The sequence below is a fragment of the Anabrus simplex genome, chromosome 1 (assembly GCF_040414725.1).
Source record: "Anabrus simplex isolate iqAnaSimp1 chromosome 1, ASM4041472v1, whole genome shotgun sequence".
Classification (NCBI taxonomy): Eukaryota; Metazoa; Arthropoda; class Insecta; order Orthoptera; family Tettigoniidae; genus Anabrus; species Anabrus simplex.
This window is the reverse complement of record NC_090265.1, coordinates 1,017,064,966-1,017,089,989: the sequence shown is the minus strand read 5'-3', so window position 1 is coordinate 1,017,089,989 and position 25,024 is coordinate 1,017,064,966. Positions and strand designations below refer to the sequence as shown.

Sequence of the window (25,024 nt, the reverse complement as noted above, 5' to 3'; positions counted from 1 at the left end):
TAGGGATCGAATATCTGAAATACTATTACGATCCAGTGTGTTACGTGCCAGCTGTATCAGAAAATGTATGAACCAGAGGAATGACTTGCTAAAGAAGAAAGTTTTCTAACTCCCCGGTTATTTCCGGCCAATATTCAGTCAGGCTGTTATACTCGGTACGCAGCAGTAATCCCATCTATCGGAATTGCGAGGCAGCATAAGAGACAAAGAACATCACAATAAACAATGGTCAATGTAATGTTATTGTTGATCAATTTTATGCACTTTCGATATTAGAGGCCATCACATTTCGTTTTTTTCCGAATCTGAAATACCACTCTCATCATAGTCGGTATAGTAAAACTGAAGATAAATGATCGGAAATTGTATTCTCTATAAATTTTTTATATTGTACTTTTCGATAGGACCAATAATATTGGTATTTAAAAATTACATTTTAGGCACCTTCCCCTAAACTACAATTTCTTCAAGGATGAATAAAATTGTTCATAGCTTAGACTGTAGTTTCTTATTCCCCGACTTTATATACCAATTTTCATTAAATTCTGTTAATCCATTTTCTCGTGGCTTGGCGTTGATAATGGACTTAGCAACAAAAATACAAATTCATGAATATCTGTTATCATAGCCGGTACGGTAAAAATATATAAGACATAAAGGGTCTGAAATTTAATTCTCTATAACTTTGGTTATGTAGTATTTTTCGATATGACAACTAAGAATATAAATATTTGAGGATTACATTTAGGCCTTCCCCTAAACTACCATTTCACTCAGCGTAAATAAAATAACTTATAGCTTAAATTGTAGTGGCTCATTCTCCGACGTTGCATACCAATTCTCAATGAAATAGGACCACTAATAACGTAAATATTTAAAAATTAAATTTTAGGCCCTCCCCTAAACTACCATTTCACTCAGCGTGAATAAAATTATTCTTAGGCTAGATTGTAGCGACTATTCCTCAACTTTGCATACCAATTTTTACGAAGATAGGACTACTAAAAACATAAATACTTGAAAATTAAATTTTAGGCCCTCCCCTAAACTACCATTTCTTTAAGCGTGGATACAATTATTTATAGCCTAGATTGTAGCGACTTATTCCCCGACTTTGCATACCGATTTTCATTAAATTCCCTTTGGCCGTTTTCTAGTGATGCGTGTACAGACAGACAGACAGACAGACAGACAGACAGACATTACGGAAAAGTAAAAAATACATTTCCTGGTTACTGTGGACATGACCGATACAGAAATACCATTATTTTCAAATTCTGAGCAATGTACAGACAAAACTCTTATTATATATATATATGGCACAAGGCACAACAGAAAGTAGTCTTGATTAAGATCACTAAACAACTGAGCTGTAATTCACTTTCTACCCTACTTCATAATTCACTATGACTACTGCTATAAATACTGAACTAGCAAATTCACTAATAAACATGTACAGTAACAATGCAACTAGTATTTATAAACTTTTACTTGTGTGATACATTGCAAAGCATGTATCAGTGTGTAAAAATGGCTTTGCTGTACAAATTTTACAATAATAAATAGTGTCTTTTCTTACTTTTTGGACCTTACAGACACAGACCACAGAACCCTTTTTTCATCTTTGTCTGCTCTGTCACTTAGGTTATTTTCGTACTCACTTGCAACGATTTCACTTTTCTCACTTTCCCACTCATCACTTATTGCCGGGTATTCATCACCACTATTTCACTCTTGTTTTGAGTATATTAATGCGACATAACATCTAGAAAAGGTAAAACACGAACTTTCACAATGTCACCAACTTTACATGAAGTACACCAGCATGGAAACCACGCTTTGGAACAAACACCGTTTTTTTTAAACTCCAAATCCCTGTGTCTAGCCTAAATAAAAGCCCTGTCTATATGCTCCCGGCATCTATCAGTTAATATTTCAAACCTAAGAGGGAACATACAGTCGCAAAAGCGTGTAACTCTAAATTCCAGACAAACATGTCTATAGCTCGCGCGGGAGTACACGGGTTCCAGATAAAGATGTGTAACGCTTGGCTAAGGTTAAATCATCTTGCATGCTGTTACCGAAGTGTATTTCTTTTTAATATTCCAAAGTAAATAAATAATGGAATCTTTTTTATACTTCAGCGGAAGAGATCCCTGTGAACTCCTAAAATGTAAACTGTAAACTTCTAAACAGTCAAAAACTACTCCATGTCCACCTTCGGTATTGTTCACAAATTATGTTTAGTCATAACTTTAAATCTTCGCACTGTTGTCGTATACGATGCCCACCATTGTACATTTGGACTCGAGACACTGAAGAGGTAGAGCGTGATACTACACGCTCAGTAAATCACAATTCTTTCTTTGGTGGAGGTGTACAGGCATCATGTTTACATCAGGATTAAACTCTTGTGAAAGAGAGCATAGTCTAGTATAGAATGCAAGGGGGTGTAATACTTTGTCGTTTGCGAGTCCAGCTGGCTAGTTTGTAAGGTAAATTACCATTACGTCATGGTCCGGTTAGGTCAATGATATGCTGAACTGTAATAAGATACATAATGGTTCAACCTTTTCAATACAAGTAGAATTAGAAATACAATGTTACATTCCTAGTTGATTACTAGCAGTACTGGTTTCGACCACTGTTCCGGGTCATCATCAGCCGATCACTTAAAATATAAAGAACTAGGAATGTAACATTACATTTCTAATTCTACTTATATTGAAAAGCTTGAACCATTATTTACCTTCTTTCAATTTAATTGTGAACTGAGTTCAATATGGAACATTATGAAATTCTTACCTTTATATGCTGAACTGTACATATACATTTTATTACCATTATTATTATTATTATTATTATTATTATTATTGTGGGGAAGGGCAGTGGTTTGCTTTGGGTTGGTTGAGGAGTGGAGGAGGTGTGCGAGAGTGGGGAAGTGATTCGTTACCGAGCCGTTCTCCCTAGATATGTCTTGAGGATGAAGGGATGAATGGCCTCGTAAAGACTGTTTTTTCGGTGGATTCATTCAGATTATGATTAAAATTGACTTGTTGGTCTAACGATATGTAAAACATTTCTTTGATACTGAGTAGAGGTCCTATTTCCATGGTTTCAATAATTTGTAGGTCCTTGTCTATGTCGGAAAATTTATGCTTGGACTCTGAATGTCGTTATGTTTGACTGCATTAATATGTTTAATATACCTGGTGTTAAAGTTCCTTTCTGTCTGTCCAATGTAGCTTGCTAAACAAGACTGGCACTGTAATCTGTAAATGCCTGATTTGCCAAATTTGTCCGATTTATTCACAATCCTTGGATTGTGGAAATGTGAACGACTGTTGTTGGTTGTTCTGAATGCTATTTTTACCCCGTGTTTTTTTAATAAGTTTGTTATTTGGTAAACAGAATCATTATTGAAGGTAATAACTGAAAAACTGTCCTTTTGCTTCTTTTCTTTAATAAGAGTAGATTTAGGTTTGTTTCGAATTTTAGATATAATTTGGTCGATGAACCTTTTGTTGTATCCATTAGAATAAGCTATTGCCCTGATGGTGTCTAGTTCTTTTGTTAGGTTGGAACGAGATAACTGAATATTAAAAGCGCTGTGGACAAAGCTATAAAAGGCTGCTTTTATGTGGGAGCTCAGGTGGATTGAGTGTTGTTTTATAGTATTCATAGTTTGTGTAGGTTTCCTGTAAATGTCATAGGAGAGGGAGTGTTGATCTCTTGTGACAGTTAAGTCCAGAGAATTTAGAGAACGGCTGGATTATGTTTCTAATGTGAACTGTATATGGAGACTCAGTTTGTTCAACTCTTCGAGAATGGTTAGGCTGTTGGTGTGTCTTCCATCTAAAATTGTGAAGGTGTCGTCAACAAACCTAGTCCAGAAAAAAAAAAAAAAAAAAAATTAAAAAAAAAAAAAAAATTGCTGATTGTGTGTTCATTGCGTTGAATGGTGGAACATCCCACAAACTCTATTACACCTTCAGACTCTCAAATAGCTTGGTCCAATCAACATTATCAAATGCCTTTCCAATATCTACAAATGCCATGTGGGCTTGTCCTTAATTCGATCCTCTAAGATCAGACGTCAAGTCAGGATTGCTTCACATGTTCCTACATTTCTTCTGAAGCCAAATTGATCTTCTCCAACTTGTCTTTCCATTCTTCCGTAAATAATACATGTTAAATTTTGCAGGCGTGAGATACTAAACTAATGGTGTGGTAGTTTTCACACTTGTCAGTACCAGCTTTCTTGGGAATAAGTATGCAACATTCTGCCAAAAATAGGATGGCACTTCTGTCCCACACATCTTACACACTAAATGGAATAACCTCGCCATGCTGATTTCTCCTAAGGCAGTTAGTAATTCAGGGAGAATGTAATCAATTTCAGGTGCCTTGTTCCTGTTTAGGTCCCTCTAAACTCTGTCAAATTTTGATTTCAAAACTGGATCTTCCATTTCATCACCATCAAGAGCCTCTTCTTGTTCCAGAACCAGTCATCGAAGTCTTTACCTTGATACAACTGTTCGATATGTCCCTGCCATATTTCTGCCTTGTCTTCTTTTCCTAGAAGTGGTTTTCCATCATCAATATCATCATCATCAATGTCCCACTCCAGTCACTCTCAATATTCATACATCTAGTTTTCCTTTCTCCAAAGATTTCCTTGATTTTCCTGCATGCAGCATCTACCTTTCCTAGGACCATACAATCTTCAACTTCATTGCATTTCTCCTTCAGCCATTCTTCCTTAGCTTCCCTGCACTTCCTACCCACTTCATTCTTTAACTGCCTGTATTCCATTCTACCCTCTTAATTTTTTTGCATTCTTGTACTTTCGTTGTTCATCAATCAGGTCTAGTATCTCTTGAGTTATCCATTGATTTTTAGTTGATCTTTCCTTTCTTCCTAACATTTCTTCAACAGCCTTGCTGATCTCATTCTTCACGACTGTCCATTCTTCCTCTATTGTTTCTATCAGCCTTTTCATTTAGTCCTTACGCATCATGTTCCTTGAAACAGTCCCTCGCACTCTTTCCTTTCAATTTGTTTAGATCCCATCTCCTTATATTCTTTCCTTTCTCCGATTTCATCTTCAGATGACATTTCATGACTAACTTACCAACAAGTTGTAGTCAGAGTCCAGGTCTGCTCCTGGAAAACTTTTGAAATCCAGCACTTGGTTTCTTAATCTCTGCCTAATCATAATGAAGTCTATTTGATACCTCCCTGTGTCTCCAGGTCTCGTCCATGTATACAGCTGTCGTTTGTGGTGTTTGAACCAAGTATTGCAAAGGGCTAACTTAAGATCGGTACAGAATTCAACCAGCCAACTTCCTCTTTCATTCCTTTACCCCAATCAGAATTCTCCTATTATATTACCTTCTCTTCCTTGGCCTACCAATGCATTCCAGTCTCCCATTACAATTAGATTCTTGTCACCTTTCACTAATTGTATTAAATATTTTATCTCTTCATATATTCTTTCAATTTCTTCATCATCTGCTGAACTAGTAGACGTACAGACCTCCCCTATTGTGATGGGCATTGGTTTGGTGTCTATCTTGACATCAATAATCTTTTCACTATGCTGGTCGTAGTAGCTTACCCGCTGCCCTATTTTTTTATTCATACTAAACCAACTGCTGCATTTCCCCAGTTTGATTCTGTACTGATAATTCTATAGTCACCTGACCAAAAATCCTGTTCTTCCTGCCAAAGTACTTCATGTATACAAACTATAACTTTAGTCTACCTACCGTATTTCACGGCATAATAGTCGCCACCGCGTTCTCGTCGCATCCTTTATTTTCAATACAAAAATCGGACTTTAAACCTTTAATTACATAATCGTCGCACGTCCAAATTTTGTTCACTAATCTGGTTAAAAGGTAAATGGAACTGCAACGTAAGTTGCACATGAATGCGCAATTTAAATACGTGTATGGTTTATGGGCAATTTGGCAACACAGTCATGTTTGCGACATGTTGCACAACGTATAAATAAATAATACCGGTATATGTACGACGCATGGCTTACCGGTAGACTATCGGCAGTTTGACAACGTGGTCGCGAGACAGTGTACTATTTATTCACCACCTACATATTATGCTTACCGGTAGGCTATCGGCAGTTTGACAACGTGGTCGCGAGACAGTGTACTATTTATTCACCACCTATATATTATGAGTTCCTATTTGAAATACGTAAGGCTGTAAGTTATCGCTTATCGGCAACGTCGCCAGGAAATACCGGCTAGGTAGGTTGAATGGACCTCGAACCAGCCCTCAGATACAGGTAAAATTCCCTGACCCGGCCGTGAATTGAACCCGAGGCCTCCGTGTAAGAGGCAAGCACGCTACCCCTACACCATGGGGCCGACTCCTGTGTTATTGCGCACGAAGTGAAATCCAAGACGATAACGCAGATTTCCACGGAATTATTCAGCCGAATTATTTACGATGTCTCAGTTGTCATCGCTAGACTCTTATCTTACTACTACGTCATAAGTGTCCGGGCATGGGATGACAACTTTTATCCAAGCAGTCAAGGTAATTATTATCCAATGCTATCAAAAGTTTTATTTTATAAACTCGTCAGTAATGTAATGTAAAATCATCAATAACTGGGAAGAAATATTAACCTAATTACCGTATGTTTAAAAGAAATTGAAAAAAATGAATGTTTGTTACTGACGTCTCGGAATACAGTCAACTATACAGTAGATCTACACCGCGCTAGCTAGAGCTCCGGTTTGCGAGCTTTGCGCAAGCGCAGTAGTGTGTCGCAACCAACGAGCTAAACTGATAAATTGTTGCATGCTTCCTTGGTGCCTAACAGTATTGGCTGCTCTGGAATGGACAGATCACAGATGCATTTATTTGTTTCAGATTTACGTGATTACTGTAAACATGTGTGCGTGAGAATTTAAGTTTTTAATTTGTGTTTTGGGTGTTTGCAGAAATAATTTGTTTTAATAGTGAACAATTACGGAAAGTCATTTATATCGCAAAACATTAACGTGTGAAGCATTTATAAGCGATTATGGGTAAATATAGAAACTATTCTACGGGCTTCAAGCTAAGCGTAATTGCCTTCGCTGAACAGCACGGGAACAGAGCTGCAGAAAAAAAATTTTCTGTGAGTGAAAAGTTGGTGCGTGACTGGCGGAAAGTAAAAAACAAGCTAAAAGGCACAAAACCTTCTAGACGCGCGTTTAGAGGTCCTAAAACAGGGAAGTTTCCTATAATTGACGAAGAAGTGTTTAGGTACGTCAGTGAAATACGTAACAATGGCTGCAGTGTATCATATGAAATGTTACAAATTAAGGGACAGGAGGTAGCGCGCAAACACAACATACCGGTAACTCAGTTTAAGGCGACTCGTGGGTGGATTAAGGGGTTCATGCGACGACATAATCTGTCAGTGCGAAGGAGAACAACACTAAGCCAAAAGTTGCCTGCTGATTACACGGACAAGATTGTAAATTTTCACCGATTTGTCATACGTTTGCACAAGAAAACTTCGTACTTGCTTTCTCAAATCGGTAATGCCGATCAGACTCCAATCTTTTTTGATATGCCTCGCAACAGCACTATTGTGCTAAAAGGATCACGGAGTGTATTAATGAAAACCAGCGGTAGTGAGAAGTTGCGATGCACGGCAATGCTAGCCATTACAGCTGACGGGAGAAAGTTGCCGCCTTACATCATTTTCAAGAGGAAAACGATGCCTAAGAATATACAGTTTCCCCGTGGAATTCATGTACGAGTGCAACCAAAGGGTTGGATGGACGTAGAACTCATGCTGGACTGGGTTAAAACTGTGTGGAATAGAAGACCTGGTGCACTTCTAAAACAACCAGCTCTGCTTGTTTTAGATAGTTTCCGAGGTCACCTCGTGAACGAAGTGAAGCAAATTCTCACTACAAATAAGACACGACAGATAGTCATTCCTGGTGGCCTAACATCTGCTTTGCAGCCACTAGACGTATGTGTTAATAAACCCTTTAAAGACCACTTACGTCGATTTTACAACGAGTGGATGATGAGCGGCGATCAGCAATTGACGCCCGCCGGAAATATCAGGCGTCCACCCTTGGACTTGGTATGCTCGTGGGTGAAGAAGAGTTGGGATCTTATACCACCTGAACTAGTCTCCAAGAGCTTCAAAAGGACTGGGATTTCGAATGCACTAGACGGTTCCGAAGATGACGCAGTGTGGCAGGGAGACGAAGAATCTGATATTGGTATTAACAGAGGCGAGGACGGCGCATCAGATAGCGAAACCTGCGATAGCGACACCGAAGATTTGGAATAAAGTGCGTACCGGTAAGTCCGCATTTCACAACAAAGCGATAATTTTTTGCAAGTGTAATATTTTAACTTTAATACTGAAATTAATGACAAATTAACTTAATACGTTCATTTTTATTTTCAGGTTGGAAAAACGTTCGCCGAATTGTTGCGAAAAATTATGAATTTTGTTTTAGACTATTTTAATTATTTTGATGTATAAACGCGAGTATTACGTGCATCTTAAATTTGTATCAAATACAATTTAGTTATAAATACATTTTTTTGAGTAATACAAATACTGGTATTAAATATTCATCGTATAATGGTCGCACCCTACAATTTTTTTTCGAAAATTTTGGTATAAAAAGTGCGACGATTATGCCGTGAAATACGGTATCTCCATCCATTTTCAGATTCTCTAACCTACCACGATAATTCGAACTTCTTACATTCCACACTCCGACTTGCAGAATGTCAGTATCCATCTTTCTGACGATTGCCCCCTCTCGTGTAGTCCCTACCCCGAGATCCGAATGGGAGACTATTTTACCTCCAGAATATTTTACCCAGGAGGAAGCCATCTTCAGTATATCATTCACACAGAGAACTGCATGCCTTGGGATTTAGTTACAGCTGTAGTTTCCCATTGGTTTCAGCTGTGTAGCAAAAAAAAAAAAAAAACAGAGTTATGCCTTTCAGCTTTCAGTCAGTCAGTCAGTCAGTCAGTCAGTCTGCAAGCCTCTGTGAATTTACTAAATGTCACCACAATCCTCTATTTGCAACTAGTGTTGTGGCCTCATTTACTTCTATACCTCTTATCTTTAAATCGTTAGAAACTGAGTCTAACCATCATCGTCTTGTTCTCTCTATACTTCTCTTACCCTCCATAACAGAGTCCATTATTCTCCTAGGTAACCTATCCTCCTTCATTTGCCTCGCATGACCCCACCACCGAAGTCAGTTTATGCGTACAGCTTCATCCATCAAGTTCATTCCTTAGTCTTTATCTCCACATTCCGAGTACCCTCCAGCCATTGTTCCCACCTGTTTGTACCAGCAATCATTCTCACTACTTTCATGTCTGTTGCTTTTAACTTATGAACAGATATCCTCAGTCCACCCAGCTTTTGCTCCTGTAAAGCAAAGTTGGTCTGAAAACAGACCCATGTAAAGATAGTTTCGTCCAGGAGCTGACTTCCTTCTTACAGAATACTGTTGATTGCAACTGCGAGCTCACTGCATTAGCTTTACTGCACCTTGATTCAATCTCGCTATATTACCATCCTGGGAGAACACATATCCTAAATACTTGAAATTATCTACCTGTTCCAGCTTTGTATCACCAATCCGACATTCAATTCTGTTGAATTTCTTACCTACTGACATCAATTTAGTCTTCAAAAGGCTAATTTTCATACCATACTCATTGCACCTATTTTCAAGTTGAAAGACATTAGACTGCAGGCTTTCGTCACAATCTGCCATTAAGACCAAGTCAATGGCATAGGCCAGACTGCATACTACATTTCCACCTAACTGAATTCCTCCCTGCCACTATATACCTTTCAGCAGATGATCCATGTAAACTATGGACAACAAAGGTGAAAGATTACAGCCTTGTCCAACCCCTGTAAGTACCATGAACCAGGAACTCATTCTACCATCAATTCTCACTGCAGCCCAACTGTCCACATAAATGTCTTTGATTGATTTTAATAATCTACCCTTGATCCCATAGTCCCCCAGTATGGTGAACATCTTTTCCCTCGGTACCCTGTCATATGCTTTCTCTACATCTACGAAACATGAACACAACTCTGTATTCCTCTCGTAGCATTTTACAATTACCTGGCACATACTGAAAATCTGATCCTAGCAGCCCCACTATGGTCGGAAAGCACACTGGTTTTCATCAAACTTCCTCTCAACCACTGATCGCACCCTCCCTTCCATGATGCCAGTGAATACTTTGCCTGGTATACTAATCAATGAGATACCTCGATAGTTGTTGCAATCCATTCTGTTCTCTTGCTTATATACAGGTGCAATTACTGCTTTTGTCCAATCTGAAGGTACCTTAACACTATGCTAATCTTATGCCTGCCTTCCCACTATACTTCACCATTTCAGGTCTAATTTTATCTATTCCTGCTGCTTTACGACAATGGAGTTTGTTCACCATCCTTTCCACTTCATCAAGCATAATTTCATCAACATTTTTCTCCTCCCAATGAACTCCGTTGTTCGTTACACCACCATGAAGATTTCCTTTTACGTTAAGATTTTCAAATTATTCCCTCCACCTGTCCAGTGATTCCCTAGGATCTATTACGAGTTCACCTGAATTACCCAAAGTACTGTTCATTTCCCTTTTCCTTCCCTTCCTAAGATGATTACTGTCCAGAAAGTTTTCCCTGCTTCTTGACCTAGCCTTTCCAGGTTATTACCAAAATCTTTCCATGAATTCGTTTTGGATTCAACAACTATTTGTTTTGCTCCGTTTCTTTCACCTATGTACAATTCCCTGTCTGCATCAGCACTTGTTTGGAGCCACTTCTGATAAGCCTTCTTTTTACGTTTACAAGCTTCTCCCACTTCATTAAAAATTAAGCGATCATTTACTTCAGCCTTTATTTCTAACGAGTTAACAAGTGCTATCAGCCATGTAATTTACGTATTTATTACAAAAACATGTTCTATTCCTTCATTTCTAATTTTCTTTACGGAACAGTAGTTGACTGGCATTACTAATAGACTCGTATCGTCTCCGACATCGCCTTCAAATGTCGAGAGAGTTTGCAGTTGCACATAGAGAGAGCGACACCGAAGGTCACATTTTATGGCAAATGGCACAGTTTTCTTATTCAAACAGCATCACCTAACCTAACTTAACCACGCATATACCATGAAAACATATTAACCCCTCAGCGCCGACCTCTATACGTGGTATAGACACCCTTTTCTTCCGTAGCCGCCGACCTCTATACGTGGTATAGACCCATACATGGCTTCGCATTTACGGCTATAGCGCGAAGAGTTTTGGTGTTATGGATATGCAAATTGTTTTGTTTCCAAGAAGACATTTTCGGGTTTATCAGTGTTCTAAATAAGTATTGAAAATCGTTAAAGTGTAGCTGCTTTTGCAAGGATAAGTATATGTCAATTATGTCTGAGCACCAATCCCTGCTTTTTTAATAGTCCGTTTGCTTCATTCTTTCCCACAGAATAAAATAAAGAAATGATGATCTGAGAAGTTTGTCTTTTCGTGTGATGTTCTTTGCTCTAATTTTGTATTAAGAGTGCGGTTTATTTATTATATTTGTCTTTATTTCTCAGCTTGTAATCTTTTCGTAACTCTCTACGAGTACTCTGTATAGGCATCAGTTAGTGCTGCTTTCTGTCATACGACACGAACAGCAGTTGTGCATGGTATATATTTCGTTTGAAAGACGATGTATCGACCTTTTAATCTGAAATATGTATCGAGTTGTTTTGATTCGTCATAAATGTTATTCCCCTCATTCAGTTTCGTCCTGCCGCTTTCGGTCCCGCTGCAGCTTCATCAGCTTGTGTGACGCACCGCGCTCAATGGCTAGCTCCTGCTGAGTGTAGCGTGCTTGAAATATTGTATAACTCAAATGAAAGTTTAGTCGGAAGTAGTAGTGGCAGTATTAGCAGTAGTGATAATGAAATAGATGATGTAGCAGTGGTAAATGATGAGAGTGACGATGAGGAGGAACCAGTACTTGGAAATTTCGTGTAGGAGGCTATAGATACGCATACAGGTCAAAGGGAAGCTTTCAACAGTGAATTATGATTCCTAGATTCTCCAATAATATTTAGACAAGTCACAGGGACAAACATTGAGCAGTTATCTTATCAGTTTCAGCTGATGGAAGGTTTGTTTACGTAGTACAAAATACGCTTCTCGGGCGGGAAACGAAATATTCAAGGCCGGCGCGCATCAGATAATACAGTTCCAAGGTTGCAGGAAATACGTTTTATCAGGAAATTAGCACCCAAGAGTGAGAAATCCAAACCTCAGAGACGTTGTATCGCGTGTTCAAAACACGGTGAAAAGAAGACATCGGTGTACTGCTGCCAGGAGTGTGCCTTGGGTCTCTGTCTCGAAGAGTGCTTCGAACTCTATCACACGGAACTAAATTACTAAGGAAATGTGAAACAGTTATGTAATTATCTTCATGTACATAGTTCTACCATAAGGAATTCCAAATTTCGTGAATATCGGGCCACTCTTATACTAGTAGTAACGCTTTAAGTGAATCAATGTATTTCAGTCGCGCGTAGTTGAAATCTCATCCGGCCGCGGGATAGGAAGCTCTTTAAACGACTGCGACGCTGAGGGGTTAAGCATCAGTAGAAAAGTGATAACATTCTAGCTATAAATTTAGATGGGAATAGCCTTACTGAAATTTAACCAAACTTCAGAAAATATAATCTAACATCAGAAATCAGTGATGCGCTCTGCCATATCATATTCTTACTTAATTTCAGGGTAAGTATTTAAAATTAAGTGATTGTTTACTTAGCTGTTATTTCTAATGACTTAACAACTGTTATCAACCTTCTTATTTACGTATTTATTATGAAAACATGTTCTCTTTCGTTTCTGATTTTTGAGGAGAGATCTCGCTAGTGGACATAGCAAGGAAACGATACTGAAAATGATCGATTGCATGCAATATAATCACTGGGTGCACAAATGTCGGTAACGGAAAAAATTGAGCACGATTAATCGCTCGTAATAACGGATGCGTCAGTGATAGGGCTAATACCAATATAGTTAGTCTGTTATTGGACATTTACTCATTCGGGACAAATATATCAGGTTCCCTACGGGAATCACCATCTATAACAAGTGATAGTTTAATATAGGAATTTTGAAGGAACAGACCAAAGCTATCGTTATAATGGAGTTCTCGTCATATGCCGTACTCATTATAGCGGACTTCTACTGTATGTCAGAGTGATATACAAAAGGTACTACAAATGTGTGATGCACATCCACCGGTTACAGATATATCAACTAGCAGCTCGAGGATTAAAGATCTTCGTCAATCAGTTCTTGTCATTCTCATCAGATGTCCACAGAATTTCAAGCTTCGTTTCCACACTGAGACAGTGTCCCCTTTCTTATTCAGTGTTGGGCACTCCGAGCCATACAGATCCCCTGGGTTTACTACTGTGCTGTAATGTCTAATTTTAGGGTTGTAGGATATTGCTCGCTTGTTGTACCTGTTCTGAGTTAGTTTGCAGGCCAGTTCCAGTTTTATACCTCTTGCCTTATTTGTCTCTTTATCTAGCCAATTTGGTTGTGTCCATTCCCACAGAGTTTTTAACTTCATAGTTCTTTTGATGGTTCTGAGCTTCACTTCGATGTCCCTCTCTCCTGGACACCTCTGACATATTCATGTCAAAATTAATATTTTGTACTTCAAGAGTCCATTTAAAAAAAAAAAAGCTTCCCAAGGGTCAATTTAACTTACTTTTTTAATGTGCACTGAAAAGGAAGTCTTAGAATAAAATGCCACACATAAGCCTCCTTATCATAGCACTTGCTTTGAATTTTAATTAGTTCAATCTTGTAATTTGTTAAATGCACTAGAACAATGTAGCAAGATTTAAAAAATACTAACCTGTTATATCTATTGTTGACTCTTGGTCCTTACGAGTCATTTCCCATTCACACCATTCATAATTCTTGCTTTTTTCACCAGCTTTTGTCACTTTGCATTTCCAGAACCTAGAAATGAAAGTATATTTTTATATCCAGTTTGTTTCAAAATTAAGTAAGAATATAAAATTAATAAGTTGACTTGAAATACAACATGAACTCTCATAATACTTCAATTATTTGTGCATTTATATCTCCTTTTGCCTCATTATAATTTAAGCTTACAAGAGAAGTTATTTTATTTTTATCATTTACTGAGTGTCTTTAATCAGTCTTTATATACTGAGTACAAGGTATTTCCTTTCCCTACTCTCACCTGACCTTGGTCAAAAATATGCCTTTCAGATAGCTCTGATGAAGATTGAGAATAATTAATTTGGGATGTCAAGCAACAGAGACCAGCATAAGAACAAATCCCCAGGCCAGAAAGTCTGTATCTCTCCTATAAGCACTGTGTGTTTTGCTTTAATACTTGAGTTAAATTTGCAATCAATTCTTTTATAGAAATGCCCTCTACTACAATGTATGACTCCTACCATGGTTAAAACATGCAGAAAACTTTTTTTTGTATTCTTACCGAATAGTGCTATCTGAACATGCAGTGACGATTATGTAAGGTGCAAAGCATGCTGGGTAGATGGACGCAGAACTCAGATGGCCTGCAGCAGGAGCAGCATGGACAACTTCCACACCATCAGGCAGGGGTAGATCCTGGGTGCATACCTGAAGAGCACCTCAAGTTAAAAATGTGTACTAATTAGGAAAGCAAACATCCACATTAGTATTAATAGACATACATTACTGCAGAGAAAAACCATGCAAAATTCACCACTGAATGGATTAGTTTCACTTCAACAGATTCCTGTTAATGAGGTTACTGAAGATCATATGAAAAAGAACTGAAGGTTGCCCTGAAATAGGTCTGTCTTCAAGACTACTATTTCCGTCACAGATTTGCTGCAACCAGTTTAATGCTGTTCTAGCAGCAACTACCCCTTCACTTTCTACTTCATATATTTCTTCCATTGCTGGCTTAGTACTTGGATCTTTTCTTCAACTGAATCTAAAAGCAATCTAACTTCTATTTTATTGTACATTTCAATGATATTTTGCAAAATATACATATAAATATATATTTTTGACTTTGAATAAATTTTTTTTTTTTTTTTTTTTTACATAGTTATAACAAATACAAACAAATTATTAAGTCCCTAGTGATTCAAAGACACATTAATACAACTTTTACAGGAAATTACTCTTCAGTTAACTAAGTAACTAACAAGGTGACCCCAGAAACTCAGATGAGGTCAAGAAAATCCTACAGATCTGTATGAGGAGTTTTGTGGAAAAAAAGTCATTAGAGGTATGGATACTTGAGCTCACGTCAATGGCACTTCTTGACTGAAAATAGTATCAATCCTTATAGTAGCATAATAAATTTTGTTCTTTAAGATCCACTTGCTCAGGTATCATAACCTACTGATGTGGTAGATTCAACAGCAACAATAAAAAAAAATGCCTTAACATAAAAGAAAACAAAATTTTACACCACCATGGTACACCCAACAGATGCTTATGGGGCAGATGTCAGCCAATGACAAACGAAATACAGGCAGGCTCTTGATACTAAGGAGATGATGCTTCAATGGATTCTTGGACTGACTCGTGACCACATGAGAAATACAGATGTAAGACAAAGATTTGGCATTGCTTCAATTGTGGACAAAGTAAGGGAAGATCGTCTCCGCTGGTATGGTCACGTAATGAGAAGGCAGGAATATTCAACTGTAAAAACAGCTCTCCAATTTGACCCAGGTGGAATAGGGCCATGTGGAAGACCGGTAACATCCAAGCTGACATCTATGACGAGATGCTTTAGCTAAACATTACAACCTTTTTACAGTAACTTGAATATTTTGACAAAAATAGTAATTATGCATTCAAAAAGCTCCCCTGAAATGTTTACGTGTTATATTGATAGTGCTTAATAATGGTAAAGAGCAAGTATTCAATTCCAAAACATATAGAGGATGGTTTTTTGAATTCAAGGTTATCTTGTATATGAGTACGAGTGATCTATTCCCATCTAATATATGAGGGAAGGAGATTCCAGCAAAAGCAAGCTTAGTGATACTTAAACCTACCTTTGTAGTAACAATAACAACATGTGATGTCTGAACGTGGGCATGTTCATCTGGACCAGGATGGTCCCCACCTGCCATACTAGCAGATCTACCTGTTGGTTCAAGATCATCATCATCCTGGACCAAGTGACTGTCTGGCACATACATCATGCTACCTGTCAACTCTGAAAGATAAATGACTTTGAAGTACAATCTATACAAACATAAGAGAGAGGAAACAAGTATGAACTTAAAATTAATAGTTCTCATGACACCATGCAGTGATGGTATTTATACAGTAAAATTAGTTTTGTGTTATTCATGATACTATAAAATAGTGACAACCTTATGCAGTAGATTAACTTCTAGCAACAGTGATTTTTGTTACACAAAGAACCTAGGAAATGTCTTGATGACACAGTGAATTTCAGCACTGTTGACACTGAAAAACTTCTCTAGCTAATCTGCTATTTTTCATTTTATACCATGAAAGAAGTTTACACATGGTAGAAGGTGCTCCAAGCAAGTAATGCATTGTTGTTGTTGTTTTTTTTTTTTTTTTCCCCCACACAGTGTAATCTGAGTAGTTCTAGAAACCCTTTCAAATTTCTAATTTAACAAGAAACAATACAGAATTAATTTTATTTTCAACAGCATATGCCATTCAGCTTCCTCTAACTAGAGACTACCCAGTAGACAAAGCATTCGAAACATACAGTATGTCTTATAACTGAGATGGTAAGAGAGAAAGAGAGAGAGCAATAGAGTGCAGTCAAGTGAAGTCTGGTGATGCAGGAAATATCAGATTAGGATATGAAGACTTAAAGGAAGTACATGAATATTGTTACTTAGTCAGTAGAATAACTAAGGATGACAGAAGTAAGGATGACATAAAATGCAGACAAGCACAAGCAAGGAAGGCCTTTTTTCTTCTGACAAGAAATTTGCTCACTTCGAACATTGATATAGGAATTAGTAAGACATTTTCTTGAAGACTTTCGTCTGGAGCATGGCATTGTATGGAAATGAAACATGGACGATAACTAGCTCAGAAAGAAAGAAAATAGAAGCTTTTGAAATGTGGTGTTACAGAAGAATGCTGAAGTTGAGATGGGTAGATCGAATCACAAATGAAGAGATACTGAATCGAATTGGTGAGAGGAGAACGATTTGGTAAAATTTGACCACAAGAAGAGACAGAATGACAGAGCACATCTTTAAGACACCCAGGTCTTGTTCAGTTAGTTTTTGAGGGAAGTGCAGGCAGTAAAGACAGCAAGGGTAGACCAAGGTGCGAATATGACAGATTAAATGTAGGATGTAGTAGTTACGTAGAAGTGAAAATGTTAGCACAGGGTAGGGTGGCATGGAGGGCTGCATGAAACCAAACAACAACAACAACGAGAGATATTCTAGAATAGAAAAATCAGCTGTTCTGAATGTTATTCAACAGTTATACAAATGATTCCTCAGAATAGCAACTGAACGTTTAAAAGCCACCAAGGCCATCATGTTCATAAATCTGCTGTCCAATTTTAACAGCTTACAGAACTGTGCAAATCTGTCTGTTACGGTGCATCTTGCTCCAATTGTTCATAAGAGCCACTGCTTCTATTTATTTATGACAAAAGTCTCTACAGAGTTATCCTCCAATTACAACAGACATGACGGACAGACAGATTCAGACATGCATGAATGAATAAAAACTCTTCCCAGCCAGTCACACAAGCACCAACTGGGAAGAGAGCTTTCATTATTTAATGAATGAATGAATGAATGAATGAATGAATGAATGAATGAATGAATGCTCTCAGCCTAGAGCTACAGAACTCTAACAGCTGAGGGAGAAACATTCCATCTATTGGAACCTAAAAAAGTTCACACGCTATTTAACATTACATTAAGGAATAACAACAACATTACAACAGTAATAATACTAATAACACTAGCCAACATGATTTTGCGGTAAAATAGAAAATATGTAATTGTTATGGAAATCGGTGCCCTGATTCCGAAAATGAGGCTATTTGTTTCCTATCACGTCTAGTTTTGACACAATTCGGTGTTTTAGTACCTGCATGAATTCGTAAGATGTAATGTTGAGAGATGTTCTCGCGCAACATTTTTTAGAATACAATTATGTGATTTGATTTGTTATCGTTTGCATTTTATTATAGGTTTCTTGCTGTCTAAATTTTCATTTTGTAGTTGGGGATTTCCTGGTAAATTCATAACAAACTCCCCCAGATACGCAATAGACCGCGAGGTATGTAGGATTGAAGATAAGACAGTTAAGAGTTTGTCTTTCATCTTAGACCACTTGAACAATCAGACGTGTTAAAAGCCCCAGCCCTTATGCAATGTTTATGATGGACTGATAAAGCAGTTTCCTTTCAAAGATAACAGTCCAAAAGTATTATACTCAAGAAGATGAACTTGTATTTTGTACGGATGTTTCAAATCTTCTACGTCGATTGGGAGAGAGAGAGAGTAAGATCCTAGTAACTGGCATGTTTTTATTGACTCATCCAAAATAAGTTTAAAGGCTGTTTTGCTTCATAATACAAATGTTCTGGCATCCATCCACTTGCACACTCCACAAAAATGTCTGAAACATACAAGACCTTAAAGTTGGTGCTCGAAAAAAATTAAATATCATGAGCATGGGTGGCAAATTTGCGGTGATTTGAAGATCATTGGATTGTTGCTGGGACAACAAAAAGGCTATACAAAATTTCCCTGTTTCCTATGTGAACAGGATAGCAGGGCACGGGATAAACATTGGGATATAGTAAATTGGACAGAAAGGAATCAACTACAACCAGAATCCAAAAATGTCTTGAATGTAAGTCTTATTGACCGTGAAAAAATTCTACTTCCACCCTTGCACATTAAATTTGGATTGATGAAACTGTATGTCGAGGCATTAGATAAATGTAGCCTGTGCTTCCAATATTTATCCACTAAATTTCCCTCATTATTAGATGCAAAAATCAAAGAAGGCGTATTTGATGGACCACAGATTTGTAAACAGATGAAGGATAAAATTTTCACAGACACGATGACCAAAATTGAGAAAGAGGCATGGAACGCATTCAAAGATGTAGTGACTAAATTCCTTGGCAACATTAAGGACCCTCCATACAAAGAAATTGTAAGGAAAATGTTGGTAAAGTTTAAGGAACTCAGTTGTAACATGAGCCTTAAGCTTCATTTCTTAGCTTCACATCTGGATTATTTCCCTCTAAATTTAGGAGCTGTCAGTGAAGAACAAGGTGAAAGGTTTCACCAGGATCTCAAAGATGCAGAGCGACGCTATCAGGGACGTTGCGATGTGAATATGATGGCCGATTACTGTTCGTCGATTGCACGAGACGACCCTTCTAGATATTTTTCAAGAACTTAAAAAACCCGGAAATTCCACAGAAAACGGGAAAAGGCGGAGGTGTGAATCTAATCTGCACATAATGTAACAAAACTATGTATGTTTAAGCATGTAATTTTTATTCAAGGTACGGTTATATTAATTTAAAAGCAACTGTACAGTCGAAACTAAATAGGCGCTTTATGCTTCAGTTTCACGAATTTCAATATACATTAAAAATATAATACATACTATCTACTTGCTTACAAAGCAGCATTTATGTGTATTCAATGCATGAAAAATATGATTACGTCTTGCAAGCTGAAATTTACATTAATACATCAAATTTAATCAATACTAAGTATAAACAATTTTATGTAAGAACAAAATAATATTTTGTAAAATTGCCACCAAACCAGACGTGATTCGCCAAAACTAATTTTTTCTCGAATTCTGCGTTAAGAAATTCATAAAACCAACCTAGTTTAGTTTTTACCGCACAAGAAAAGTTTTATTTTGCAGGCTAGTGTAATCAATACTCTAGTTACCACTATTAATCCACTCTTTCTTGTAATAACAGATTTATGGTCCAACCTTAGCTATCTAGCCTTAGTCTGCCCAGCATGTACTGTATTTCATGATCTTTTAATTTCCTTTTGTATATATTTCTAATTACTAATAACTTACTAAGATTACTAGGCTTAGTCTATTCTTCGTTTATTATTCTGATTATTCTATAGCGATTCTCATCCTCACTTCATACATGTCATACATTACTATTCATAAATTTCCTTCTTAACCACTAGGGTTTATTTCCAATATCTCAGCAAGTGAAATTCACTATTTTCATGACAGAGAAGACCATACTGAATCCTTTTTATAATCCCTTTTATTTTTTATAAATTCCCACCATCCACCAGATGCTCCTACATTCGGACACCAACCACTGTCTTTGAATATCTGTAAGTTGTATAAGAATTTGTTTACTGAGCCACACATCAACCCTCTCAAAGTCCTTCACTCAATTTCCAAATCCCAACCTCTCTAGCATATTTCTCACTTTAGTTAATCGGTACCCTCCCTGAATATTCTCTACATGTTTGTATACTGCCCGAAGAAGCTGGCCAGCCTCTGTTCTTTACAATCTCAATCAATACCTATTTCAAAATTCTTTTAAGAATGTCAACTTGAATAATTTCTTCACATATTTATCTTACTCCACAATTTTGACGCACAATTTGGTAACCCCATAATTTTACAGAACTTGCTCATTACATGATTCAACATCTCACACTTTTTCTCCATACTTCAGCTCCATATAACATTTGACTTTCCACTACAGCCTGTAGAACATTTTTTACAATCTTATAATCTATATTTTGAAATTTATTTTCAAGAATTTTAATTACTGATAATGGAGAATGACCTTTCCATTCTGTTAGTTTTATCTGGTGGACCCATTTCCCATTACTTCCTATTTTTTAATTTCATGTGGCTATTTCTAGCCAAGTGCAGTCCTTTTAAGGCAGACACTCTGATGCGGGTGGGAGGCATCTGCCAGGTATAGGTAACTGCGTGCTATTGTGGTGGAGGACAGTGTTATGTGTGGTGTGCGAGTTGCAGGGATGTTGGAGACAGCACAAACACCCAGCCCCCGAGCCATTGGAATTAACCGCTGAAGGTGAAAATATCCAAACCGGCCGGGAATCAAACCCGGGACCCCCTGAACCGAAGGCAGGATGCTGACCGTTCAGCCAACGAGTCGGACATTATTTCATATATATACTCCCAAGTATTCTAATCTATTAATGACCTCTACTTTACACCCATCTATCATCTATTATTCATCCTTTCCTAGTTTACTACCCTTTTCACAAATCAAAAAGCCTGTGGCCGTTAAAGTCATCAGCAAGACGTGTGCAAAAATTAAGTGTGGTATTTCATAATTTATTAAAACTGGACTCGCCCACTTATCTCCTCCATGTCCCATTAAAGTATCATTTATAACAACAAAAATAGGAGACAGCTTTCATCCTTGTTTCAGATCCAATTTAGATTCTATTTGGCCACATATTACCCTGTCACCTACCCTAACACTACACTGCACTGCACACCTCCATAGATGGCTTCAATAGCTTGCATCATCATCTTCGACAACCCTAGCAGGCGTAATTTCCCAACCGATGAACTCTGCTGACCATGTCAAAAACTTTTTCAAAATCTACAGCAGTTATATATAATTTTTCTCCTTTCTGTTAAATATATATTTATATATTATTGTTTTTACAATCATAATGTTATCTACATTTCCTGCACTTTGGTATCTCAAGAGGATGTAAAATTCTTCCACTCATTCAATGTCTATTGGCCAAAATTCCTGTATATGACTTACTTAGGGAGTACAGTAATGTTATGCCCCCGTAATTAATTGGAATATTTCTTTCACCATGCTTTTTACAAACTGGACATATTACACCCAACTGCCATGTCTTAGGAAATAGATGAAACTGTGAGTAAAATATCTTAGTGGATAATTTCACTAATATTCCCAGCATTTTTTATTGCTTATTTCCAAAATTCATTTGTTATTCAAATTAGTCCCCCAGCTTTCCAACATTTAGCCTTTCCTACCATATCTAAAGCCTATCATCATCATCAGTTTTCCACTCCAGTTGCCCGGGTGTGGTTTACGAGCACTCTCCACTTCTGTCTGTCCATGTACCACTCTTCTCTCAAGACGACATCCCAGCTGATTCCTCTTGTTCCTATGTCCTCTTTCACTTGGTCCAGCCACCTCTTCCTAGGTCTTCCTACCGGTCGTTTTCCGGCCACGACTGTGTGTAGCCATTGTTTTGCTGTCCTTCCATCGTCCATTCGTTTGACATGGCCAAACCATTTCAAACGGGCCCTTGTCACTTTTTCATTCAGGGATGGGTACACACCAGCTTGCTCCCTTATTCTTTCATTCCTTACCCTGTCCCTTTTTGTCTTCTGTACCATAGTTCGTAGGAACTTCATTTCTGCGGCTTGTAGTTTGCTGTCCACTTGTTGGGTTGTTGTGCAGGTTTCTAGGCTATATGTTATTATGGGGGTGAAGTATGATTGGAATAGAATCTGCTTTGATCTTAAGGGAACTTGTTCGTTCCAGAGAAGGTTCCGAACTTGATGGTAAAACTGAGCTGATTTTTGAATGCGGTTGTTAATTTCATGCTGTATTCTGTTATCACTTGAAATGATGCACCCAAGATATTTATATTGGTCTACTGTTTCCAGTTGTGTACCTTCCAGCATTATTTTTCCTTTCTTCTTCTGCCTGTTGACAGACATAGTAACAGTTTTCGATTTATTTATTGTTAATCCGTGTGCTTTCAAATGTTCATTCCAGGTGTTCAGCCTCTCTTGGACTTCCTTCTCTGTATTTCCCCAAATTACTACATCATCTGCAAATGCAAATGCATTGATGTCCATATTGTTCTTCTGCTTAATTTCTTTCATGACTTCATCCATGACAGTGATAAAAAGTAATGGTGAAAGGGTACTGCCTTGTTGCACTCCTTTAGTGGTTTGGAACCAATCAGAATTACCGTTTCCTATCTGTACGCAACTGCAGCAGTCTTCGTAAAGCATTTTAACTTTCTGGATAAGCCCTTTGGGTACATTCTTCTTTCTTAAACATTCCCATATAGTCGTCCTTGGAACACTATCAAATGCTTTTTCGAGATCCAAAAACACTAGTGTTTAGTCTTTGCCCTTCTCCCAATGCTTTTCTAACAGTATTCTAAGTGCAAATATGAGATCGGTAGTTGATCGGTGTTCTCTGAATCCATATTGTTCTTCCTGTAGTTGTGGTTCTATTATTTTCCTTAGCCTTTTTTCAAGTATTTTCTCAAATATTTTCAAACCATGAGACAATAAAGTGATCCCTCTATAATTGCTACATTTCTTCCGGCTTCCTTTTTTGAAGAGAGGTATTATTATTCCCTTTTTCCAATCATCTGGGACTTTCCTATCCTTCCATATTGCATTAATTACTCTATGAAGCCACTGTATTCCTATTGCACCAGTTGCTTTGATCATATCTGCACTGACTTCATCAAATCCTGTAGATCTTTCTTTGGGCATACTATTAAGGGCCATCTCTACTTCCTTCCATGTTGGCGGACTCTCTTGGTCAGGCTCATCATTGCAGCTTAAACTGACCTGCGTGGTTACATCATTGGAGTCTTTCCCAGTACTGTTGTATAAATTATCAAAATAGGATTTCATGATCTTCCTTATTTCTGTCTCCTCCCTAACTATGTTACCATCTGGTTCCTCTATTGCTGTTATGTATTCATTGTCTCTTCTTATATTTCGTATTGTTCGGTAAAGTAGTTTAGAATTAGCTTTGCTGTCTTGCTCTAGTTTATTTGTGAAATCAGTCCAAGCTTTCTGTTTTTCTTCGGCCACAATTTTCTTTACTTGTAACTTCTGATCTCTGTATTTCTGCTGCAGTTCGTTTACTCTAGATTCGTTCCTTTGACTTCCTTTTTGCATTTCTTTGTCTCTGGCTTTCCTGGTTTCATTTTTTACTTTCACAGCAATCTTCACCCGATCGTTCCACCAAGGAGTTTCTTTTCCCTTCTATTATTCTTGATCTAAGCATGGAATATGTATCTCGAAACCCCTCAAGATATCCCATACATGCTCTATTGTTTATCCATGTATCCTGTCCCTCTAACAATTTGTGGAAACAAGCCAAACTTCAATGGTAATTGTAACATTCTCTATCTTCTCTACTTATTTTATTAATTCTATTACAAATCTTATCAGTTATTGCTATGATTACGGTAATTTTAGTCAATATTTATTCATTTGCTCCTGTTGCCAGATTGTATTCTGTTCTACTAATAGCTCTTTGTATGTACTCCTTTCTTAGTTTACAGAACTTTTCTCGTACCTCAGGATCACCTTCTTTCCTGAATGCCATTTGGGCTCTATAATACCAATATAATTCAGGACAAATATTTCATGTTCCCTATGGAAATCAACATCTATATCATTTGGGCTCTAATCACTTCCAATTTCTTTATTTTACACAATTCATTATTCTTTCCTTTTCCTTTATCTTTGGTATTATTCTGATTTCTTTTCATATGAACTATGATTTTAAAAGGTTTCTCTACCAATTCTACCACTAGGTCCACTTTAATACTCATTAACACTACCTCTGGAGGTAGCAAGTAGGGACCCTCTTCGGAGGCAGCCTTGCCCAGGGAGTGTCACCCCTGCTTATGCGAGTCCCAGAGCACACTGACCCGGTGTGTAGCATCTGGTAAGGGTCCCAGCTCAAGGGTTACGAGCAAAGACCTCAACGGAATCTACAGCAGAGAAGATGGACTTCGAAATGGTGGAAAGTGCAGAAGAGGAAGCTCAGTACTCGGGGAATAATATGAGTACACTATTCATCAGCAGTGCTTGTTTCCCATGTTACGGGCACCTGCAAGGGTGTCTGTTCCCCACGTAAGGGACAGCCTAAATAATTGCTGGCAG

At 37.7% G+C, this 25,024-nt stretch overlaps 1 protein-coding gene across 2 annotated transcripts in view; it reads right to left on the bottom strand.

The window, feature by feature from the left end:
• The window catches only part of Rbcn-3A (Rabconnectin-3A), a 732,274-nt gene that overhangs the window by 521,461 nt on the left and 185,789 nt on the right, over nt 1-25,024 (bottom strand). For both annotated transcript variants that reach the window (XM_067136957.2, XM_067136958.2), the window contains exons 17-19: nt 16,150-16,313; nt 14,583-14,728; nt 13,968-14,074 (exon numbers count right to left, since the gene is read on the bottom strand). In XM_067136957.2, coding sequence (XP_066993058.2) covers nt 13,968-14,074; nt 14,583-14,728; nt 16,150-16,313 — 417 coding nt within the window. The remainder of the gene's footprint in view (nt 1-13,967; nt 14,075-14,582; nt 14,729-16,149; nt 16,314-25,024) is intronic.